A 13,590-nucleotide genomic window follows, 5' to 3' on the forward strand; every position below is an offset into this window, starting at 1 on the left:
GGTCCACATGTTCCATAAAACTAAATTTTTCAAGTTAGTTTCTTTGTACTGTTGTAAGCACAAAGTATATGATATTTAAACCAGTACAATTTGCTTTAGCATGTGCACAGTGAAGATTTTATTTTTTTTGCCATTCTTGTGGTCTGATTAACCTAACTCGAGCTGCAAGTTAATTTTTGGATATTGTAGCCAATTGTCTGGAAGGAGATGCGTTTTGAGCAGGACCAAATACTTCAATGTAGATGATGTATGCTTGAGTCTTTTACGATTCTTTGTTGATATTCTCTCACTGTCAGTAGGCAACATCTAAATGTTAATAGTTAACCCAAATGCTTTGCACTTCAAAATGTGTTTGCCGTGGGTCCAGCACAAGTTGAAATGTTTAATTACACATTGGACAATTTTTCAGTATTCTATTTAATTATGGAAATCCTAGAAATATTATTAAGAAAGGGTAAAAGATGAAAATTCTACTCGTGCTGTTATAGGTTACCTCTTTTGCTTAACCCACAAATAGTTTATTTTACATTAGTTTGGTATTCCACCATTTGACTTCCCTAATTACTGTCAGAGTAATACAGGCAGGCTACTTGTTGTTGCATCTTTACTTCATGCATCCAGGCTGCTGTTGCTCGATTTACGACATCCATTTGCAGGGTCGTGCATTGGTTGGTTCTGCAATGTAACATTGCAACATGTTGGCCTGGTATGTTTGATCTGAGATGGTCTGTGCTCTATCTGATTTCTCTCACTAATTCATGTGCACTATTGAGTGCAACATTGACATGAGGACCTTTTTGATAATTTTTGCGTCTTTAAGTTTTTACGTCATGTGTGAAATTGAAGTTGGCTTTTGAAACCTAAGACAGGTATGTAATATCGTTTTCCAATGACCTTTGTGAAATTGAAAATTACTTTTAATTGGCTTTATGAGCAGCTTATTTTTTTTTCTTTCCCTTCCCTGTTCCATTTTTAGAAAATGAAGAAAGAGCCTGCGAGGGTCAACAGAATGAAAAAACTGTTCGGAGCACCCTGACAGCACTAAGAAACTTCCGAGAGTTCCTCCTTTCCAAATACCCACACGAAAACCGGGAAATCCAATTCATACCATGCACGGAACTTGATGTCTACCTAGCTTCATTCTTTGTGGATGCCAGGCAGAAAGATGGTTCTGAATACGAGCCCAACAGTTTGGCCAACTATCAGTGTGGACTTGAAAGGTACTTAAAGGAATACAAATATGGGTTCAGTATAACAAGAGATAAGGAATTCAGGCGGTCCCAAGAAGCACTTAAGCAGAAGCAGCTTGAGCTAAGAGGTAAAGGGAAAGGAAACAAGCCACATAAGTCAATGAAACTAACTTTTGCCGATGAGCTCATCCTGCGCAAGAGGGGTTTGCTAAGCAGATATAACCCCGAGGGGCTGCTCAATCTTGTGTGGTTGAACAACACTAAAGCTTTTGGGCATTGTGCAGGATTCCACAGTTCTACGCTAAAGTGGGGGGATATCAGGCTGCACATAACCGAGACAGGCTTGGAGTACCTGGAGTGGGAAATCATAGACAATTCTGATGCACAAGGGAAGAGCCGGAGAGCTGGAACGGAGTGCAGAATTTACGCCACGCCGCATTCTCCACAGACATGTCCCGTGCAGGACTACAAAGAGTACGCACAAAGGCGCCCTCCAGCTATGCGCTATGAAGATGCCCCCTTCTATCTGTCAATTAAGCCAGTCTGTAATCTGGCTGCACTTTACTGGTACAATAGTCAATCCCTAGGGAAGAATAAACTGTCAAAAATGGTTAAAACTATGTGTGAAAAGGGGAATATTCCAGGGAGGAAGACCAATTTTAGTGTTTACCAGAGTTGCAGTTCTCTGTCTGAGGCACAAAGCAACCAGTTGGTGTTGATATGTAACAATCTGAGCCAGCAAGCTGCCCAGTCAATGTCTGGCCTCAACAATACAGGGAATTTTATTATCTCGGGTTCTTTTGACTCTTCCTCTGATACAGCTTGACAGAAATTTGCTTTAGGATTTTAAAAATTATTTTTAGTACTCTCTGTCCTCTTGCAATTTTATAGAGCCTAATCATTCTTCAGCCACCAATAGTTATACTTTTCAAACTCAGTGTGTGAATGAATTATATCTTGCAAGTGGACAAATTTAAAAAAACAAATCAATGATCGATTGTACAGGTAAATGATTTAGTAAAACTCTTTTTAAAAGTAAATGTGTACTGATATCGGTCTGGAATTTTTCTTCCAAGCAACTTAAATCTCTTTTGAAGTACTTTAGTTCCATGAAGTTGTTCAAAATTTTTTGATATTTTGAAATGTGCACCAACTTTATTCAGTTCTTTAACAATGGCATCCTTTATGTTTAAATACTAAATTTTCAAGAAGGGTTACAGAAATTATTCAGCTGCACAGATTTTAATTCACAGATTTCCAGATGGGGAGGTGGGAAATAATATTTTTGAACAATCTTGCCTCTTTCTGTAACTGCAGTATTAAATGTTTAACCCAGTATTAACTGTGTGATGTTTTTAGCCATTTCTCATCAGTGTTTTAACTACCTTCCCAGTGTCCCTTGTCCCCCCTTTACATTCTCACCCCATTGCTGCCCCAGTTCTTTGATCTGCAAGTGAATCAGAGTATTATAAATTACATGTTTGCCACCTTTGAAGTCAAGCTATTTTAGTTATTCAAAACGATTAGCTGACACTGAAATTCCCTCAAAGTAAATACGTGACAAATATACCATAAAAAGATTTATTTTTACAACGTTGAAGCTTAGCAATTATATTTGAACATTTTCAGGGTTTGAGTACCTCTGACAGTGACCTGTAGGGTCCATTCATATCTTTCCGTATGGACTAGCTGATCCATGCCCGTAGTGTCCTACCTAGAAACATACATTAAAATGTACTTGCAAGATAACAATGTTAGTCTGGCTAAAACCTGAAACATAGTAGACTGGTATCTCACTATTTTCTTTCTGTGAAGTTTGCTGATGAAGACTCCTTCCATTTCAACCTTTTCATTTTACAGTTATTGAGGATATTGTCTTAATATTGAGGAAAATAATTCAGTGTTCTGGTAACCATGTTGTGTTTTAAATGCATAGTCTCTTATCCATTGATTTGTTTCTTTGGGCTCTGCATAGCTGAAAATTGTTTGTTTAAAAAAAAATCTTCTGTTTGACTTGAGATTTTTTTTATTACTACTATTAATGTCACATATTTTGTATGTCATATTTATTTTAGTTTCATTTGATCGCACTTTGCAATTATAACTAGGCTTCTCATATACAAGTACTCATATTTGTTGGAGCTCCAATTTTGGAAAAACTAAGCTAAATCTGCTACAAGGTTCACTTCAGTGAAGGATTTATCGGCTATAGGTCTTGACTTGATGGCATAATTCCACAAGTTTAAAGAGAAGTAGACTTTAGTGCAGGACACTGTTTTACTTCCTGTAGCAATTTCTAGAGCCACATGTGACTGTGTGTATTTAAGACATTTTGTGCAAATTAAGCCCAATTTTCCTTATTTTTTAAACCAACTAAAAAGAGTTCTAAAATTGTTGAAAATTTTTGTACCTTAATAATGCACCTATATGTGCGTGCTCTTCTCAATAAAAGATTAAAGTATACCTTTCTCGAGAAGTAAAAGGTTTTGGGGTTGTTAAATAGAGCCGTTTGTTTTGTATCAATCAATTTTATTGTTTTAATGAACATGTAAAGATTACTTATAAAGGAGACTGTTAGGTACTACTTTTTAATCAAAAACTAATATATAGACGTTGTGCTTGGTTAATTTATCTCTTTCTGCATCTAAACACCAGAATTTATATGGAATCCAGATGTGGAGTGAATTGCGAAACATGCCTGTAACTGTAATAGACTTCCGATTCTGCATAAATTCTTCCACAGAAGAGGTGCATTGAAAGGTCAAAAGGGATAAAATAACCTGTTCTTCTTTTAGTTTAAGATGAGGTCAACATCAAGAGGGTTCTGTATGGCTCCAGATTTTGGCCCAAGTTTGAAATTCTTTAGGAGACACTAAAATCACTGCCTGAAGTGTAGTTCAGATGTTTAGATGTGGAATTCTCTTTTATTGAAAGTTTTCAGATCAGCTTTTGAATACAAGCCTTCATAAAATTTTAATCTGTATATTTTAATCATGTGCAGTTGTTCTTGATTCCTGCATCATTGAATGTTTTCACAGTGTAATGCTTTATTTCTGTAGCCAGCCTAAGACAGTACTTGTTAAAGAATAAGATTATTTCTCTCATCTCATGAATGTCCCAATGGATTAAAGATCAATTAAGCACATGAAAAAAGTTGTGCAATTTAGCTTGCAAGTGGCTTATTTGCACCAATTAACATTAAAGCCATGCCATTTAGATCCTGTCTAGGTTGATCCAATCTTAGTAGATAAGCAATTTGCTTGAGGAACTCAGTTGGACAGGCAGCATCTGTGACGAAAAATGAGCAGTCAGGTCATTAAGCTTTGGGTTAGAGCCCCTTGTCCATATGAAGAATCTCAACCCAAAATGCTGTTTGTCCGTTTCTCTTCACGGATGCTGCCTGACCCACTGAATTCTGCTGGCGTATTGTTTGTTGCTGCAGCATCTGCAGTATTTTGTATCAGCATAGAAGATAGTAATTCTTGGGAACTATTAGCTCTGTGAGCTTGCTCCACTGTTCGTTTGGATCATGCTGAATGAGTGCCCTAGCGCTATCTACCTGTGTTGGCTCCAGGTGTTTTGGTGCGCTTTTACCTAATCTTGGTTGTGAAAATTATAATGAGGTACTGCAGTTGACTGACATTCAGCAATGGTGGGGAGCAGGGTTACTGTAGTATTTGGCAATGGTTTCCATTACAAGGTGAAAGAAAAGTTCAGATTTTACTGCTAATCTCTCCCAGAGCTCAATTTTTATCATCACACCTCCAATAAGTAATGCCACATAGTTAAGCTGCCTGTGACAACTGTACCCCAGTAACAAACCAAGGTGATTTATAAACCCAAAATATTCTAGTGCATTTTGCAGGAGTAATTATCAAACAATTTGAAACTGTTTCAAAAAGAGACATGGATGGATGACTAAGGCATGGTCAAAGAGAGACTTGAGGAGCATAGTGGAGGGGCTGCAGAAGGAATGGGATAATGGTTACTTCCCCATGGGCACCCATGATATATTCCCCACCATATAACTGCAGACTCTGTCAGATGCAGTTAGCTTATAGAAATCAGCAGGGCCAAAAAAGGCATGAGGTTGCTCTAGTAGACAAGCAGAAGGAGAATCTTAAGGGCTTCTACAGATATGTTAAGAGCAAAAAGTTTGCAAAGGGCAAAATTGATCCTCTGGAAGATCAGAATGCTAATCTATGTATGGAGCCAAAAGAGATGGGCAAGATCTTAAATAGGTTCTTTTACATCTGTATTTGCTCGGGAGATGGACGTGGAGTATATAGAAGTGAGGCAAGCGACAGTGAGGTCATGGATCTTATACAGATTTGAGGAAGAGGTGTTTGCTGTCTTGAGGCAAATTAGGGTAAATAAATCACCAGGGCTTGACAAGTTGTTCCCTCGGACCCTTTGGGAGTTAAGAGTTGAAATTGCAGGGGCCCTAGCAGAAATATTTAAATCACCCTTAGCAACAAGTGAGGTATCGGAGGATTGTGGGGTAGCTAATGTTGCTCCACTGTTTAAGGAAGGCTGTAAGAATAATCCAGGAAATTATAGGCTGGTGAGCCTGTTATCAGTAGTGGGAAAGTTATTGGAAGGTATTTTAAGGGACCGACTATATGAGTACTTGGATAGACAAGGACTGATGAAGGATAGTCAGCATGGCTTTGCTCATGGTAGGTCATGTCTAACCAGTCTTATAGAGTTTTTAGAGGAAGATACCAGAAAAATTGATGAAAGCAAGGCAGTGGATATTGTCTTTAGCAAGGCATTTGATAAGGTCCCACATGAGAGGTTGGTCAAGAAGGTTCAGTTGCTTGGCCTTCAAGATGAGGTATTAAATTGGATTTGACTTTGGCTTCATGGAAGAAGCCAGAGAGTGGTTGTAGCTGTTTGCCTCTCTGACTGCAGGCCTGTGATTAATGGTGTGCTACTGGGATCAGTGTTTGTCATCTGTATCAGTTATCTGGGTGATAATGTGGTTAACTGGATCTGCAGATTTGTGGATGACACCAAGATTAGGGGTGTAGAGGACAGCAAGGAAGACTATCAAAACTTGCAACAGGATCTGGGCCAACTGAAAAAATGGGTTGACAGTGAAAGATGGAATTTCAGAAACAAGTGTGCACTTCGGTAGGATTAACCAGGGTAGGTCTTAGGCAGTGAGTGGGAGGGCACTGAGGAGTGCAGTAGAACAAAGGGATCTGCGAGTACAGGTCCATAATTCATTGAATGTGGCGTCACAGGTAGATGGGGTCATAAAGAAAGCTTTTAGCACAATGGCCTTCATAGATCAAAGTAATGAGTACGGGAGTTGGGATGTTATGTTGAAATTGTGTACAAAGTTGATGAGGCCTAATTTGGAGTTATATTTGAAGTTTTGGTGACCTAACTATAGGAAAGATGTACATAAGATGGAAGTATGGAGAAAATTAACAAGAGTGTTGCCAGGACTGGAGGATTTGAGTTATAAGGAAAGATTGAATAGGTTAGAACTTCATTGCCTAGAATGTAGAAGATTGATGGCAGATATGAGGGATGTAGATAGAATAAATGTAAGCAGGCTTTTTCCATTGTGGTTGGGAGAATCTACAATTAGAGGTCATGGGGTAAGGGTGAAATGTTTAAGAAGAACATGAAGGGAAATATCACTCAGAGGTTGGCAAGAGTGTGGAATGAGCTGCTAGCAGAAGTGATGGATGCAATTTTGATTTCAACATTTAAGCGAGGTTTAGATAGGGATGTGGATGGGAGGAGTATAGAAAGCTGCAGGTTAATGAGACTAAGCAGTTTACATGGTTTGGGTTGGACTGGAAGGGCTAAATTGTCTGTTTCTGTGCTGTAGTTATCTGAAACCAGGGAATCTTTTCATTTGATGGCTCATAACTGTCTTTAATCTTAAGAGATTTGTTAGTTTGAAAAATTGAGGGTTATAATTTTAAAATTATACTAGGTTGCTTATATTGTTGCTCTTCCCACTGGAAGAATAGATTTTTCTTATAGAAACCGAAAATGCTGGATAAAGTAACAGGTGAGGCTGCATTTCTGGCAAGAAAATCATGAATGGTTGATGGTTCATGAATGCTGCTTGAACCTGCTTAACATTACTAGCATCTTCTATTTTTATTTGATTTTCAGTAACTTCAGTATTGCTTTTGATATCTGTCATCTTTACCAGCTGGATAGGTGACTGATCGCACTCCTTAGTGTCTGTACAGCCAAATTATTATCAGGTGATTCAAGTAGCTTTGTTCACCTTTCTCCTGCTGCAATGAAGATAGCATACACAAGCTCTAAAGATGTACATTCTGTATTTTGATCATTCATTTCACCAGATGCACCTTAAAACTAAGGGAGACTCAAATTTTTCATTTCCACACTATATCTTGGTTTGAGTTTTGTCCTGCTGTCTGAACTTCAATTTTACTTTCAAGTGAAGATTGATTTTTGTTTCTGAAAATAGAATTGTAATACTAACAGTATTTTGTCAATGAATTGTCACTGTCTTGCCAAAAAAACATGCCGATCTCTATGTATTTTGTAATCAAGTGGTATTGTTGCAATGCAGAATAAGCATGTTTTGCAGGCACTTATATTTTCATGAGTGATTTGATACTTTTTAGAAATGTTACAATTTGCTGCTAATAATCTATTAATAATTTTGAAGAGTGTTTAGAGCCTTTAGTGTAGTTCCACTAATCAATTCTTTCTATTGGGTGTTTGACTTGTTCTTGTTGGACCAAACAATAAGAATGGTGCAAAAAAAATTATTTCTGAGATTTCTTTTATAAAACCACAAGGGTGGTGGGATGGGGGAAGGGAAGGTTGGTTGGAATGGAGATAAGCAAAGCTGGTTGAAAAAGGTTTACTGTAACAGATAGTGATATCTTTCACCTAAACCACCTTCATTTTTCCTCAGTTGATGAAATAATGTTTCAAGATGCTCCATATTCTTCAGAATATTTATAACATGCATTTGAATTTAATTTTTTGCCTGTGTGTGTGCTGTCATTTCCTACAGACAATGTATTTAATGTTCTTCAGTATTGTTCATTCATTTTGTGGGGGTGTACAGAAGAAAGAGTCGTTTGGCATTTGCATCATGCAGTACTTGTACCCATTCAAGATGACTGTATTGATTGGTAGGCTAACATCTTTGCTGTTTATGGGGAAAATATGTTGCCCCCCTCAAAAAAAACATTAAAAATACTTGCACACTACTTAAAATTAATCTGTTTTTAAAGTTATTAATAATTGTCTGATTGCTGCATGCTGCTTCGGAGTTTCTCGGTGTATGTAGAAAGTGAATGATTTTCCAGATAATAAAGAATAAATCTATACTGTATTCTCCACTTGGGTAGGATTTGTTTTTATTTTAGTGCTGTGCTTCTGAGTTAAGAATCATGCAGTTACATATACAAAGACACCTCCTGTGGTTGTATCATGTTGTCAAAAATCTGTCATTGATGGTAATAAATTATGTATTCTGAATGTGGCTCTTTTGAAGGATCACAGTAATAAAAAATGAAATTTTATTGGACTGAGCGTTGTTTTATTTAGAAATCACGAAGCAATTTATTATTTAAAGCTTGAGTTAGCTTGTAATATTTATCATCTAAAATGTTCAGCATTTTGTTTGAAATGCCTGCGAAGTTGTCCTTCACATCTTACTCAGAGAAGATCTTTTTTCATATGTCAAACTGAAATTTCTTTGTTCAAGTTTAAGAAGAAATCTTGCATTTCTACACTACCTATGATAATTCATTCCAAAATATTTCCATTTGAGTGTTGTAGGAAATGCCGCATGCAATTTGCACCCAGCAAGATCTCTCAAACAGTAATGTGATAATGACCAGATAATCTATTTCAGCTATGTTGTCAGAGGGATGAATATTGACCAAGACACCAGCGAGTCTTAGTCAATAATAACTCATCATCTTTAGAACAGTGTCTGTAATCTTACCCACCCACAAAGCTCGTTAGGACCTTTTTAATATTTCATCTGAAAGATGCAGCACTTTAAAACTTCATTGAGATACCAGCCTAGATTGTGTGCCTCTGCTTGATCTGGTACATGTTTATTCAACTGACTAGTTTACTAAGCTATTTAGTGGGGAGCAAAGAATCAACATATTGCTGTAGGCAATTTATCTATATAGATATTAGGGAACTGATGCCTTAACCTTAAATGCACTGGTGTGATTTTATACTTTTACTGGTACTTTCACTGATATTGATAAAGTAAGGTCAGTTCTATGCTTCGCTTGTACCTTATTTGCTGAATTTCACTGAGAAATATACGTAGCAAAAGGCTGTTTTTCAATTTAATTTTAAATATATTCAAGGCTGTCTAAGAGCCTTGAACAAGATGTTGCAGCAGTTATTTATAGTTTTATAGTTCATATCAATATTTTGAAATCCTTGCATCTCACCCCTTTATATCTTTCCAATTGTCTGTAGCCCACCAACTTTCACATCTCTGCCCTTCTGAATAGATTGAATGAGAACATAAGAAGGCAGAGATCTTAATGTGATTGCTTCTTAAAATCAACCATTTGTTGAAAAGTATCATTTTCATCACAAAAACATTAATTATACCATGTAATGTAACGGACACACCAGAAGTCACGTTGGTCAAGCAAGGAGGAATGTAACTTGCATAAATGGTCTGATACGTGAGTTCAGGTAGCCAGCCACATTTTAAGAGGACAGGACTCTTCACTGCAGTGAATTGTTAGTTTCTGTTGGAAATATTGAACTAATTATGCATATTTCAGCTTATTCAGTCTGTTTTGCCTAAAAGCAAATCTTCACTTGAACTGCTTTTATGTAAGGTATGGCTTTTTTCCATAAACCAAATATAATTATTCACTAGTCAAGAATTCTGTGTCCATTTCAGAATTAGGTTTATTATCACTGTCTTATATGATATGAAATTTGTTTGTGGCAGCAGAACGAGAAGAGCACACATCCTGAATGGTGAGGGTTTTTAATAATGGATGTCACTGCCTTGTGCACCTGATTTTCTACAATTTCTATGTTTGTATCATTGAAGGCAATCTTCAAGACAATCTTGGCTTTAGTTTTGATAGATTTTGTGATTGTGAGAGTTTATGAACCTTGGTCATGTTCTGCTTCGTACTGTCTTTCTCTACCCTGTTTATTGTCATACACTGTTCCTATTTTATGGAGAGAAAGATAGTCATGTTACACAGTATTTGGAATGACTCAAGTAGAATGGTAGTTAGCCCTTTGCTTGCTTTCACCAACCTGGGATTTAAGATTAGGTTTTCTGACCACTCCTTAATTCTCAATGGCTGTAAAGCTGCATTTTATTTCATGCTTGCATCTTCTGTCTCCTCTCTCTATGGATAGACATAGTACAGTTAGTGAAACTCTAAGTATATCTCGTATACTGTCCCAAGTTCACTCCTGGCAACTGTTTTGTGTAAGTGTTCAGTTAGTCAGCTGTTCCAATATTTTAAGGCTCTTTGAGAAATTGTCTTTGATAACACTCTTGCAAAGTACTGCATTTTACTCCTTTAACTGATCGTAAAACATCTCATATTTCTTTGAATTAAATTATAATAACCAATGAGAAGTAACTTTTAAAGTACAGTCAGAAAGCATGATTAAAATTCTTGCCAATACTCAAAAATCATCTTTTAATTTCTAGAGATTCTTTTTATTCAAGCTTGGCAAAAAAATTCAGAAGTGCTGAGAGTATTATTCTCCATTGAAGTCATTTTGTAAAAATTAAATATTGATGAAATAATATTCTTAACTCTTTTCTGATGAGGAGACACTGAGAACTAAGCCAGTCAGGTTTATTGTGGCATCAGGACTGAGGTTTATGGCAAAAACATCCTCTAGGAATGCATCTGTCCTTGAGCTTTCTCAACACCTTTGAGTAGATTTTGTGGGCAGCAGTGCTGGTTCTACCTTATTTGGCTGTAAAATAGTGTTCACGGGTGTCGTGTTGACAGGGAAAATGAGAGGGGACAATATTGACTAAATGAGGACAGTTTGAAAGGATTTGTAAAGGATGAAATTTTGTGTGAATGACTGATGTGACTTATGTGCAAGTGATATTAGGGGAGGCACTACCTAGGTTCTTGCAGACCCCTGCTACCTCCCTCTAGTCAGGTCAAGTCTCAGATTTGGAAGGTTCGTTGGGAGGGGTGGGGGGGAGCCTATTTCAGTAAGGTCCTGCTGAACTCCAGGGTTTTTCTGTTGTCGTGGGGAGAGCTGCAGAATTGTGTGGAGAATGGAGGTTATGGAGAAAGTTGGGGGTGCAAGGATAGTGAGCTATGCATCTCATGTCTCCCCCTCACTCTCACCTTCTCCCTCTGTCTTCCTCATTCTCTTGCTCTTGCGTTCTATCTTTCTCTCATACTCTGCCGTCTCTCTCTCCTTCTCTGAACCCCCCCCCCCCTCCCCCACCTCTGTCTTGTCTCCCATCACACCCTCTGGTGAAATTTAGGAAAAGGTACAAATCACAGAGTGGTAAAAGCATCATAAGAACTAAATTATAACATTAGATTAGTTACAACAATATATATTTTCCTTTACAGCATTAAAATAGTCATTTTCTTAGGCAGTAAGAACTGTGATTGACTTAACATTGTATTTTTAAATCATAATTTCCTTTTAATCACCAGGCAGCCTGCATAATAGGAGAATTAAGGGTTATGGGGAAAAGGCAGGAGGGTGGAAATGAGCCCATGGTCAGGTCAGCCATGATGTTATGGACTGATGGAGAAGGCTCGATGGGCCAGATGGCCTACACCAGATCCTATTTCTTATGTTCTGATGTTATGTTCTTGTATCATGTTATGGACTAACAATACCAGAGAAATGTGAGGGGGAAGCTAATTTAAAGATCTGAAATTTGCTGCCCGCAAGAAAGAATCTATTTGGTGATTAAAACAGAATTGGTTGACATTTCAGGGAAAATACTTCGTAGGAACGTGGGTTGGGGGGGTGCTAGAACTGAGTATGTTGCTCTATGGGGAGACAGCCTGGTCTCAGGACTCAATGGCCTTTCTCTGTGTCATAATTATTCTGTGGCTCCATGTTAAAAAATTAATGCTGTAATGTAAATTAAACTCCCAAGAATATTTGCCCCTCAGAGTGCTTGACTATACCTTTTGAAAGTGTCCTTTGCATACCACTATTCCTTATTAATCCAAACTCCCTCTAGCCCAAGGGTTCCCAACTATTTTTTTAAATGCCATGGACCGATACCATTAAACAAGGAGTCCATGAACCCCAGGTTGGGAACTCCTGCTCTAGCCATTGGCACATTGCTATTGGAATATTGGAATATTGCCCTACTGCAGTCTAATATCATGTATAGGACCTGGAGCAAGAGCAACATTCCAGATGAGGCTGAAAATAGATTTTGGACGTGTTGGTTGTCATGTGTTAAAACCATAAGATGATATGACATATGGGCAAAATTATGTTATTCGGCCCATCAAGTCTGCTTCACCAATCATGGTGGATTAATTTTCCCTCAACCCCGTTCTCCAGCCTTCTCTCCTTAACCTTTGATCCTCTTACTAATCAAGTACTATTTTACATATACCCAGTAGCTATCTGTGGCAATGAATTCCACTGATTTATCACCCTCTGGCTAAAGAAATTCCTCCTCTTTTCTACTCTGAGGCTGTGCCATTCAGATCCTCTATTTGAAACATCCTCTCCATGTTCACTCTATATCCCCCATTCCGCCTCACCCAACCCTTTTAAACTCCAGCAAGTACAGGCTCAGGGGAATCAAAGTTCTTTATACATTAACCCTTTCATTCCTGGGATAATTCTCGAAAGCCTCTTTTGAACCCTCTCCAAAGCCAACATATCCTTCAGATATGCAACCCAATACTGCTCACTATACTGCAAATGCAGTCTGACAGTTCCTTATAAAGTCTTAGCATTGCATCTTGGCTTCTTCTGGAGATGAATTCTAAAATTCCACTTGCTTTCCTTATTATGGACACACTCTGCAAGTTGACTTTTAGGGAATCCTGCACAAGTACACCAAGTCCATTTGTTCCTTTGATTTCTGAATTCGCTTCTTGTTTAGAAAATAGATTTTGCTTTATTCCTTCTACCAAAGTGCATGGCCATACATTTCCTTGCACTCTATTCCATATGCCACTTCTTTGTCCATTCCCCTTATCTGGCCACTCCAGTTAAACCTCACTTTTTATCATTGGCCCAGTGAAACATGCATGCAATGAGATTTGTTCTTTTCAATAGTTCTTCCTCTCCCTACTCCAAAGTGAAAAGTATCAACAGTTGTCCTGGCATGAACTGACATTTTAATTATATAATTTTTTGTGAGTAATCGGCCCAGTTTTGAGGATAAAATTGTTGCATGCTTTGAATTTTT

The 13,590-nt window shown here is 37.7% G+C and overlaps 1 protein-coding gene across 5 annotated transcripts in view; it reads left to right on the plus strand.

The window, feature by feature from the left end:
- Window positions 1–13,590, plus strand: part of LOC132396856 (uncharacterized protein KIAA1958) — a 176,539-nt gene that overhangs the window by 89,263 nt on the left and 73,686 nt on the right. Inside the window, exon 3 of one of the 5 annotated variants that reach the window (XM_059974845.1) lies at window positions 977–8,727. The exons of the other annotated variants lie outside the window; for them this stretch is intronic. Within the exon in view, the coding sequence (XP_059830828.1) occupies window positions 977–2,016 (1,040 nt within the window). The 3' untranslated portion in view covers window positions 2,017–8,727. Of the gene's footprint in view, window positions 1–976; window positions 8,728–13,590 lie in introns of those variants that run through there. 5 annotated transcript variants of the gene reach the window in all.

This window comes from Hypanus sabinus, chromosome 7 (assembly GCF_030144855.1).
Source record: "Hypanus sabinus isolate sHypSab1 chromosome 7, sHypSab1.hap1, whole genome shotgun sequence".
NCBI lineage: Eukaryota > Metazoa > Chordata > Chondrichthyes > Myliobatiformes > Dasyatidae > Hypanus > Hypanus sabinus.